The following is a 12,377-nucleotide window of genomic DNA, read 5'->3' on the forward strand; positions in this document are numbered from 1 at the left end:
AATTGGATTTTTTCTCCAGCTATTTTATAATTGATTTTTTCAGTAAATAGGTTGGAATTTTTTAATTCTTTCTCCAGCTATTTTATAATAATGATTTTTTTTCTTGATTTGATTTCAGTAAATAGGTTGGAATTTTGTTCTGCTTCCTCCAGCTTATTAGCGTTCGTTACCTGTTATGCGTATTCGTTTATTTCCAATTACATTTTTCGTTTTCGTTTTCTCTTCCCATTTCTGATTTTGCTTGTAGTTGTCTGTTATTATTTTCAACTCCATTTCCCCCCTATTTTCTTATCCTTTATCATTTTTCATTACATTTTTTTTTCACTTATCTATCCGGTACAGGGTTATCAGTATCCTTCATCCATTATCCTACTTTTACTCTTTAATTCTATTTTCCTTTCATTTCCTTTTTCTCTTCCTGTTGTGGTTTTATCCCAAGCCTGTGTCTCTCTTCTGACCCTAATAATATCTATCTTCCTTTCCTTATTCTATTTATTCTTTCTGGTCATTTATTATCTCATTTTCTTCTTTAGTTCACTTCCTTATTCTTCCTCCTTTTCATTCTACCTTTTTTCTTCATCCCCCCCATCCTCTAACCTCTCCTCCCCCTTTCAAAGTAAGTTCATGAAGGATATGATCTCCTTTCCTTTATTCCTCCACTTTCACTCTCCTATTCCTCCCTTTCGTTCTTCCTTGTTCTTCTACGCAACCCCCTACATTATCCCATTCCTCTGTCCCAGCCCCAACCCCTCCACCTTGCTTTCAAAGCAAGTTCATCAAGGAATCGAATCTTACTCGTAAATTCTCTTGATTCCATGAATGGACGTCGAGTCGAGGAATCTGGAGAATCGACTTCCTAGAGCTATATCTTCTTCCTTTTCCTCTTCCTCTTCCTCTTTTCCTCCTTCCTTTTCCTTCCTCTTCCTCCTCCTCCTCTTCTCCCTCTTCTTCGTCTCCGTCTCCTCTTCTTTCTCTTGTTTCTTCTGCGTCTCCTTTCCCGTAGGTTTTGTCTCCCCGTTGCTGTCCCATTCGTCCCGCGAAGAAGAAGAAGAAGAAGAAGAAGTTCTTTCAGCGCATGCGCGTTCGTTAGTCTCCCCCGAGAAGGTCGCGTTTCTCCGTAACCTCCAGTTCCTGTTTCATTAAAAAAAAAAAAAGAATTTGGAAATTGGTAAAGATCGAATTCAGTTTATTGCCGATGCAATCATTCGATAGCTGGAAATTTTTGATTGACTTTTTTTAGTGGCGCTGAGGTCGTGGATAAACCAATATTGTTTGTTATTAACTAAAAAGGAAAATGGTATATACGTTCATTGAGATGATTTGTGAAAGGGGTTTACGTAGAGAGAGAGAGAGAGAGAGAGAGAGAGAGAGAGAGAGAGAAATATGCACCTGAAACTTGTAAACATATTAATACTGTATGCTGTTACCTACAGTTTCACTGAAGTTATCTTTCTGACGAGAAACTGAAACAGGATTCCCCATTTCAGAAAATAGATACATTACTTATCACATGTCAGACATTTTCATTTAACAAAGATAAACATGTAATTAACTAGTCATACCCATGGAGAGAGAGAGAGAGAGAGAGAGAGAGAGAGAGAGAGAGAGAACGACGAGAGGTAATTCCTTAAATCTTTGCTGAGAGAGAGAGAGAGAGAGAGAGAGAGAGAGAGAGAGAGAGAGAGAGAGAGAAAGATGGCGAACGGAGACAGACGGACAGGACAGACAGACAGAAAACAACGTAAGGCATTTCTCCAAAGCCTTGCTGAAAGAGAGAGAGAGAGAGAGAGAGAGAGAGACAGACAGACAGACAGACAGACAGAGAGAAAGATGGCGAGAAAGAGAGAGAGAGAGAGAGAGCGAGACAGACAGACAGAAAGACAGACAGAAATAGAGACTCTCTCTCTCTCTCTCTCTCTCTCTCTCTCTCTCTCTCTTTCTCTCTTCAAATTCTTGCTGAATTACTCAAGCATACGAACCCAGCCATTCAAGTTATAGCATTATAACCCTTATGCTTTCCCTACCGCCGTTACGATCTAGTTCCAATCAAAATCCTTTTTATTTTTTTTATTTTTTTGTGTGGAGAACGCGACTCTAATTGGGCATTATTCCGAATCCTTGGGGACGTTGGTATATAACGCAGTAATTGGAGAGGAAAGGTCTCGGTAGACACTAATTAGCTGGATTGTCCCCGTCTGTCACTCGTTGAGTTTGTCAGTCACTATTATTTTTAAAAATATTAGCCTTTTTTATTTTTTTTTTTTTGGCGGGACTTAGCGTCCTCTACTTGTTTGCGTGGGCGTTTTAACGTCGATGAGAAGGTTGAGGGAAAATGACTGAAATGTATCATATATAATTTATAATATTCCAAATCTCTCTAAGGTTAATGGAAAAGTAACTAAACTGTGGTCCAAATCTTTCTTTTGGAATAATAAGAGGGATATAATGAATAGAATGCCTATATCTTAAATAAACCATAATTGCGGCACTTAAGACGGGATGGGACGGGACGGGACGAGACGGGACGAAATGGAACGGAACGGGAATGGAAGGGACGGGACGGGACAGGACAGGACAGGGACAAGACGGGATGGGACAGGATGGGACTGGACGGGGCGGTACGGGACAGGACCGGTCGGGATGGGATGGGACAGTGACAGGTCGGGACGGGACGGGACAGGGACGGACAGGTACGGGACGGGACGGGACGATACGGAACGGGACATGACAGGAGTGGAACGGGACGGGACGGAATTGGACAGGGGCGGGGCGGGACGGAACTGGATGGAACAGGGGAGGGACGGGACGGATCGGGATGGGACTGAGGCGGAACGGGATGGGACGTAACGGTACGGAAGGGAGCGGAACGGGACGGGACGGGATGGAACAGGGACGGGAATGGGACGGAACGGGACGGGGACGGGAATGGGACGGAACGGGACAGGGGCGGAAAGGGACGGGAGCGTAAAATGGACGATTTGACCAACCTGACATTATCGAGTTAGCATACCCGAGTAAATCACCTGAACTGAACAGGTACTTCAATCATTTAATCAAAACATAATTGAATGGAGGTGATGCTCGACCAATCCACCCACCCTTATTTCCCCTCTCGCCTCCCTCTCCCCCCCCCCCACACAAATTACCCCACCGTAAGTCCTTCAGTGTCTGGATTCCAGGAATCTGTGTGCATCTACATTCTATAGAGCTCTCACAATGCCACATTTCCCAGTACTATTAGTCTCTTTCTCTTTTTCCTCCACTGGAAAACTGTACAATGGGCTTCCTGACATTATTCCTGCTGTATTTTCCTCTCTCTCTCTCTCTCTCTCTCTCTCTCTCTCTCTCTCTCTCTCTCTCTCTCTCTCTCTCTCTCTCTCTCTCTATGGGCTTTCAGTTTCCAGTTTTCTATAAAATTTTTGCAAATAGATTGGCTTTAAAGTTTGGCGGAGGATATTCTGAGAAATTACAATTCTGACAGGATAAATCTGTCACATTTCTGACATTATATTTGTAATTACTCAAAAATAACAACGTCCTTCTAATTGTAATAACAGAAGAAGGAAAAGCAAAAAGAAAAAAATAATATCAGATTATATATATCACAGTTAAAAATTAATCTCTTGACTGTGATTATTTTAAGAATATCTTTAATTATGTAAAAACAACAACGCCTTTTTTAAAAGTGTAAGGACAGTAAGAAACTAACAAAGGCAACGGAGAGAAGGAAAAACGAAAAGGATAGAAAGAAGAAGAAGAAAAGCCAAAATGAATTATAATGACCCCTAGGGGAGGGAGTAAGGGAAGGAGAAGGGGGGCGTGGTGGGGGTGCGAACCAAAAAAACAACTCTCGCGAAATACTGATGTCAAAACCATTCCAGGAAGGATTCAGTTGTTGACGAAACGCTTAATCGAATCACTTTTTATTTTGTTTGTTTTTTTTTTTTTTTTGTTTTACCTTTCCTCCCCCAATCCTGGCTTATTTGAAATCATCATACACTCGTATTTATTCCCCAATGCCCCCTCTCTCTCTCTCTCTCTCTCTCTCTCTCTCTCTCTCTCTCTCTCTCTCTCTCTCTCCATTCCTTGTTTATCAGTTCCCCAAGTTCTCCCTTTTCCGAAATCACACACACATGCATTCGTATTTATTCCCTAAGTCCCGTTTTTCCTTTTATCTTTCTTTCTGTCTCCCTCTCTCCTATTCCTTGTTTACCTCTCTCTCTCTCTCTCTCTCTCTCTCTCTCTCTCTCTCTCTCTCTCTCTCTCTCCCTTGTTTATCAATTCCCCCAAGTCCCCTGTTTCCCTCCATTAACTCTATATTTCTCTCAGTCTGTCTCTATTCCTTGTTTATCAATCTCCTCAAATACTCTCTCTCTCTCTCTCTCTCTCTCTCTCTCTCTCTCTCTCTCTCTCTCTCTCTCTCTCTTCCTTATTTATCAACTCCCCCAAGCCCCCTTCTTTCCCTCCGTTACCTCTCTATCTCTCTCAGCCTGCCTCTCTCTATTCCTTGTTTATCAATTCCTTCAAGTACACTCCCTCCTCTCTCTCTCTCTCTCTCTCTCTCTCTCTCTCTCTCTCTCTCTCTCTCTCTCTCTCTCTTCCTTATTTATCAATCCCCCCAAGTCTCCCTCTTTCTCTCCGTTATCTCTATATCTCTCTCAATCTGCCTCTCTACTCCTTGTTTATCAATTCCCTCAAGTAGCCACCCACCTCTCTCTCTCTCTCTCTCTCTCTCTCTCTCTCTCTCTCTCTCTCTCTCTCTCTCTCTCTCTCTCTCTGTGTATTTATCAATTCCGATTCCAGTTAGCGGCCCCTTTTGTGCACTATCTCTCTTAATCTCCTCATTAGCCCTGATAACACCCAGTTCGTTATTTTGTGGATAAAGGATAACACCCTTTGATTATGATTATGATTACGATTACGATTATGATCACCAATATCATCCGTATCTCCCTCACTGCGTATTTGATTGACAGCGACATGCGTATTAATTAACAAGAGCAGATAGCGATTTATGACAGCGGATTCTGATAGCAAGATTGACTGACGGAAAATTGATTGCCACTCGTTATATCTCGATGACGGTCGTTCGTGGTGTTTCGCTGATAACGAAGATACGGTTTACGTAACCGTCAACCGTAATGGTGCCATCCGTTATAACGTAACTTGTACGGTTATACGGTAATCTAAATCTCGTATGATTTATACGGGACTTACGTTGATGATTACGATTCGAGAGAATGTGAAATTAGAATATGGGAACGGGTTGATAAACACAGAATAAAGACGGCTTAAAAGGGATAGTAATTATATCGATAATAATTAGGTTTTAATAGAATTATTATTATTGACTGAATTCACGTATATAAGAACTTGAGATTATGTGAAGTATATAACATAGATTTACTTTTCATTTAAACAGACATATGAGGAATTATAGAATAAAACTGAAAACAAAATTAAAATTGAAATATTTTTACGGGAATGAAGAGACAGAAACATCAAGATAAAGTTAGATATGAAAAGATAATGAAAATAATAAAATTATATGGAATTACTCAGTTAATGTTAATAAATTACAAAGACTGAGAGGGGAGATTTCTAAAAAAAAAAAAAGTCACTTTACTGGTAAATGAATAATAAAAAATGTAAATAATAAAACTGTCCTCTCTGGGAAAAGGCTACAATTTTAATGACAGGTCAGTGAATAAAAACACTGGAGATTATATATATATATATATATATATATATATATATATATATATATATATATATATATATATATATATATATATACATATATATATATATATATATATATATATATATATATATATATATATATATATATATATATATATATATATATATATATATATATATATATATATATATATATATATATATATATATATTGCAAATACACTCTCCCTCCCTTTCATTGCGTAAATAGGAGTGTTTCTTTCCCTCTGTCCCTATGTTCTGAATAATAGGTGTAAAACGATGGGAATATGACAGTAGGAGTTACCTCACATGTCCGCCTCGCCTCTTTGAAAAGGGAATCCTATAGGATTTGGAAAAACTGAAAAACATTGACCCCCAATTTAAATGAGAGAGAGAGAGAGAGAGAGAGAGAGAGAGAGAGAGAGAGAGTCTGTGTGTCATAAAATAGTGATTTTCGTTTTCCAATTATTGGCATGGTTCGTAATTTACACTCGGAGAGAGAGAGAGAGAGATATGAATTAATTCTGAATTACGCACACCCATAGTGAGTTATCAATTACAGTCACCGCCGTAATTACGGTTAATTTCGCTTAATTACCTTTGATACCGATACAAGCAAATACCGAATGTTTGGTGTCATTTAATTTCTGAAAACGCCTAATTGAAATCACTAATTAGACTGTTTTCTTAGCTGAGATTTCCACTGACATTTTCATCGGCTCTCTCTCTCTCTCTCTCTCTCTCTCTCTCTCTCTCTCTCTCTCTCTCTCTCTCTCTCTCTCTAAGTGCAAATTACTTACAATACCATTAATTGGATACAAAAATCATTATTGTTTGACACAAACAGTGCAAGTTTCGACCAGTAACTCGAAAACAAATATAATTATTGAATGACACACAGACTCTCTCTCTCTCTCTCTCTCTCTCTCTCTCTCTCTCTCTCTCTCTCTCTCTCTCTCTCTCTCTCTAAGTGCAAATTACTAACAATACCAGTAATTGGAAACAAAAATAATTATTGTATGACACAGGCACCCTCTCTCTCTCTCTCTCTCTCTCTCTCTCTCTCTCTCTCTCTCTCTCTCTCTCTCTCTCTCTGCTCTCAGAATCAACGATTGGAAAAAATAAAATAATTATTGTAAGAAATCTGACTCTCTCTCTCTCTCTCTCTCTCTCTCTCTCTCTCTCTCTCTCTCTCTCTCTCTCTCTGTGAGTGCAAATTGCGAGCCACGCCAGCAATTGGAAAAAATAATTATTGCATGAGAAATACAGTGATTTAATATCGTTGATATAATTGCTGGTGTCATTTTAATTATTAAGTTGCTTTTTTAATTCCTGTAACTGTTATGATTAATATTCCAAAATACAAAAAAAATTACTAATAGATGTGAAAAATCGTGGAGAATTAACAAAAACATCGGGATAAAGATAAATTAGTACATTTTAACATACAAAGATTGACTTTGATTTGCCAACCTTCTGTTACTTGGGCAGATACAAGCAGAGAGCAATTTCACCTTAGCAGAAATAAAGCACTTCAGGTTCCGTTATATTTTGCAGGAGCTGTCAGACCCCTAACCCAAAAACAATTACCTAAATTCAGTGAATGAAGTCAAATAATTATCAGATTTGAAAAGAACTAAGAAAATTAAAGAGAAATGAAAATGCGAAAAATTAAATTAAATTGTGTTTGAAGCGGAGTGAAAATTACCTCGAGACTGACAATTAATTTTAAACATTTTTAATCAGTATAATAACAAATTGTTCAGTTTCCTCGAGGATGGCATAATTTCATATTCAAATCCACTTTCACTTGTTATTGTTTTATTGTTTCATTCTCTCAATTATCCTCCATTTCCTCTTTTTAGTTTTCAGTAAAAGAAAACTATTGAGAGGTCTATTTGTGTGTCCATCCGCCCTCAAATCTTAAAAACTATTGAGGCTAGAGGGCTGCAAATTGGTATGTTGATCACCTACCCTCCAATCATCAAACATACCAAATTGCAGCCCTCTAGCCTCAGTAGTTTTCATTTTGATTAAGGTTAAATTTAACCTTGATCGTGCGTCTGGCACCGCTATAGGTGCCAACAACACAGGTCACCACCAGGCCGTGGCTGAGAGTTTCATGGATCGTGGCTGAGAGTTTCATACAGCATTATACGCTGTACAGAAAACTCGATTGTGCCGAAGAAACTTCGGCGCATTTTATACTTGTTTTATTCGCAAAAACTCCTAACGAACATTTTCTGTTAGTATATTAAACTGTTCAGTGTTCTCAAAAGTAACACAAATTCGTATACAAATCCCCGTTCAGTTATTATTGTTTTATTCTCTCACTTATCCTCCATTTCTCTTTTCTTATTCCCATTGCGCCTGACGAATGTAAAGTCCTAAACTTTCCTCAATAGTCGTCATCAAAACCATCTTACTCTTACCTCCGGGAGGCGGAGACTTTCGGGGTGTTCCCGTCTCCTACAGACACCACGAAGTCGTGAGGCATCTCGCAACGGCGTCTTCCTGCTGAAGAGACTCCTGATGTCCTTCGGGCCTCGTCTTACGACAGACTGTGTCTCTCCTTCGTGTAGGATATCAGTCACGCCTAATCATTATAGATAGTGTATGCTGTAGATAGCTTGATAGGTTACTACTATCATTCATAATAGTCATTGTACAAATAGTATTATCATTCATAGAGTCACTGCTTTTATTTAGGAACATTTTTCTACGTCATATAATCAGTGTCCGGTTCTCGTCGTTGGCAACCTCTTATTTACTGAGACTTAGTCATGATCTTATCATGATACTGCTGTTGCTTTTATCCCAACGATTGTGCAATAGATGTTTTGTTTGTTTTCAAGACAGAAATTTGTAATAGCACGGGCTATTGCTCTCAAAGCACCCTGAATTCACTAGATATTTTGTTTATTTGTTTATAGACATCTTATCGTGTGATGCTTTAATTATCAAACATCACACACATAATATGATTAATGAGAGGTACTCTAAATTCCAAACCAAGAATTTGCAACGACACGGGCTCTTGCTCCAAGAGCACCCTGAATTCTCTAGACATTTTGTTTATTTATTTATAGGCATGTTTTATCGCCTAATACTTTAATTATTAAGCATCACACACATAATACGATTAATGAAAGGTATATTAAAAGGTAGATGTAATGAGTGGTTTTTTTTTTTTTGTATTTTTGAGTATCTTTAAGCAAACGTAAAATAATTCCTTACCAAATGATCTTTGCAAAGTTTAGTAAATTCCATAGACTACTGTATAGCATGAATTTAAATTCCATAATGAGATATTAGATATTGTACTTAAACAGAAAGGAATATTTCACTTTTTCGCAGATATTTACATATAATATCACTATATGAGTTGATGATACTGTCTTACTGAACATTTTCTTTCAAAATAGAAAATAGGCAAACAGATATACATACCTTTACGTGCACAAACATAAACACACATATACCTGTTTGTAACAAAAGCAAACATACCTCATATCCACAAGCAGATTTTTGCTCGCGCGAAAATTATCATTACGTCAAAAATGTTGAAATTTTACGACAGTCCTTGTAAAAAAAAAAAAAAAAAAATCGACAAAATAAAAAGAGAATATTAATGGCATTAGGTCATAATGGAAAAATACGAAACGAGAAATGTGACCCAAATTAAATTGTAGGTTTTCCATGAAAAATTTTCAGTCCGGGGTAAACGAAATTGAACGATAATTACGAATTGGGGAAATGGAAATAGCAATAGGATAATTTTGTCGTGTCGGGAGTTCGTATGAAAATAATGGAATCACTAAATGAAAAGAGAAAGAGAGATTATAGTATAATATATATATATATATATATATATATATATATATATATATATATATATATATATATATATATATAATTAGATGTTTCGTTATGCGTGATTATAGTATATAGTATAATATATATATATATATATAATATATATATATATATAATATATATATATATATATATATATATGTAGTAGTAGATAGATAGACAGATAGATATATATGTATATATATATATATATATGTATATATATATATATATATATATATATATATATATATATGTGTATATATATATATATATATATAGATAGATATATAGATATATATATATATATATATATGTATATACATGTATATATATATATATATATATATATATATATATATATATATATATATATATATATATATTGTGTCTTCTGAAAATGTCTTAGATATAAAAACGAAACCTGTCAAGATTTACACCCAGTGGATATGACGGAGTAGGGATAACACCTGCGAGTATCACCAGTTTCCTATACCCCAGGACCACATCAACGTACTTCATTAATTTTCAATCCTCCCATGTGGATTCTGTATCTATTATTTGTTTATTATCTGCTTATTTCTCCCAACACAGACGTGGAAAATAAAAAATTTTGAAATTTCGTGGATGATGTACCTAATTAATTGCCAAGATTTTAACATTTATTTTCATAATCTTTTGAACACAATTTTCTTCAGGAACAAACTTCCTTTCTTCTTTCAGGTATTTTTTTCTTCAGAACAAATTCCATGTATTCTTTCCTGTATTTTTATTCATATATATATATATATATATATATATATATATATACATATGTATACATATATATATATATATATATATATATATATATATATATATATATATATATATATATATATATATATATATATATATATATATATATATATATATATATACATATATATATATACATATATATACTGTATATATATTATATATCAGAAACTCCTTCCTTTCTTGAACTTTTCTATTCATGCTAGAAAAGATATCAAAAAGAAATTCAACCGAGCTCGCCAGCCTTGAACAGAACTAATTGCTTTAGTTAGCGATCTGAGCCACATTATTGCAAAGCTCATGTAGTGTGGATTTCGCCCAATAATAAGCTATTATATTCAATTCACAATAGCAAGGACACGAATCAGGCAATGGCGCGACTTTTATTGATAGCGATATAATTGGAGGTTACAATAGCCTCAGTCATTAGCTATTCAGCGGCCAATAAGCTGGAATACCTTGTGAATAAGAATTCTAACAGGCCAATTTGTCAGTGATTTGCTAAATGAGGAAGAAGCCGTTATAAAGTGATATCTATTGGTGAAGGAGTGCCTTCTGTAATGAGATCATTAGGGGGGCGTCTGCGCTCTAACAAGCGGAAACTTACTTTGAGACATTATTCAGACATCAAAAGATTAAGGGTGCTGAGACACTCTTCAGACATTGAAGAATGTTGCACACGACACCAAAAGGTTAAGGATGTTGGTAATTTACGTAATAATTCAGCGAATATTGGGAAAAGGTAAATAATTTTAATTGCCCATTGACCTGGTACACATAAAAGAAATTTAATTAAAAGGGCATATTACTAAACTCTTAAAATGATAAGAACTATATCCTACACTAATATATTAATGAATATTAAAGGCTGCAAATTTGTACCAACCGAATAATTCATACCGTTGTGAGACCAACTAATTATTTAAGAATATTTAAAAGTTAACAAAACCTTTTAAGGCTAATTAGCATTACGAAGAATTAGCGAAATTAGTTAAAAACTTTTGTACATTAAGCAGCATATATATATATATATATATATATATATATATATATATATATATATATATATATATATATATATATATATATATATATATATATATATATATATTTTTTATGGTCTAGGTAAAATATACTGAACGTTTAAATTAGGTGACGGTAAACAATTATGTCTAGATTAATTTAGCAAAACGTTTTGTAATTTCATTTAGGTTTTGTTCAGTTGTTTAAAAGAATTGTTTCATTAACGAAATTTAACAAAGAGGTCATTTCTGTTATAAACCTTTCGTTAAATCGGTTAGTTTTGATTAAAGAAATTTAAAAAATAAAAAATTAGCTAGAAAAAACTTTACAAACCAGCATTTTGGAAATTGCTGTTCACAGGAGTGAAGCGTCGGTCGAATTTGGGGATTTGGCTCACTCTTACCCTCACAATAACCAGCACCCGCCCCCGCCCCCGCCGACCCCAAGTCAAACCCCATTAAAAAAATAGATTTAATCAACAGAAAACGACGTAAATTTGATCATCTCTTAAACCGGAATCATAGTGAACATCCAATTAATTGGGAATTTGGAACTTAGTGGAACCTAGACCAGAGAACCGCCATCCCCTCCCCCTCCCGCCTCCGCCCCTCCCCCTCCCCCTCCCCGCCCAACATCGCGTGATTACCTCTGAGCTAACAGATTCGCTAATGGCGTTAATGAGGCAGTGACTCATGTACGGTAATTGCCCGGACCCGAATTACTTAACCTAACCGAAATTAAATATTCCTCCGGATTTTGATTTTTTAATTAATCTTTTTTTTTAACAAGACCGGAACCCGCCGCCGCCGAGACGGTGATTAAAATATCAATGCAGGAGTAATCTCTCTCTCTCTCTCTCTCTCTCTCTCTCTCTCTCTCTCTCTCTGACGAGTTATTAATTCGGCGTCCGAATTCAAGCGGATGGGTCGTTTCAGAGGCTCCGGAAGTGACACCCTAACCCCTCACTCTTCCCTTCC

At 36.1% G+C, this 12,377-nt stretch overlaps 1 protein-coding gene across 1 annotated transcript; it reads right to left on the reverse strand.

Moving 5' to 3' along the window:
* Nucleotides 1-45: 45 nt before the first annotated feature.
* LOC136850400 (uncharacterized) lies at nucleotides 46-8,284 on the reverse strand. The gene is made up of 2 exons (XM_067123992.1): nucleotides 8,157-8,284; nucleotides 46-1,131 (listed from the first exon to the last, which is right to left on the reverse strand). Exons 1-2 carry the CDS (start codon nucleotides 8,219-8,221, stop codon nucleotides 792-794), a joined length of 405 nt encoding a protein of 134 aa, XP_066980093.1. The 5' UTR covers nucleotides 8,222-8,284; the 3' UTR covers nucleotides 46-791.
* Between the last annotated feature and the right edge of the window lie 4,093 nt (nucleotides 8,285-12,377).

This window comes from Macrobrachium rosenbergii, chromosome 22 (genome assembly GCF_040412425.1).
Source record: "Macrobrachium rosenbergii isolate ZJJX-2024 chromosome 22, ASM4041242v1, whole genome shotgun sequence".
NCBI lineage: Eukaryota > Metazoa > Arthropoda > Malacostraca > Decapoda > Palaemonidae > Macrobrachium > Macrobrachium rosenbergii.

Bases quoted from the DNA above. Each gene is read 5' to 3' on its own strand.
- LOC136850400 (XM_067123992.1), bottom strand. From the start codon at position 8,221: ATGCCTCACGACTTCGTGGTGTCTGTAGGAGACGGGAACACCCCGAAA. The intron at 1,132-8,156 runs GTAAGAGTAAGA...TTAATGAAACAG, and splicing joins AAAGTCTCCGCCTCCCGGAG to GAACTGGAGGTTACGGAGAA.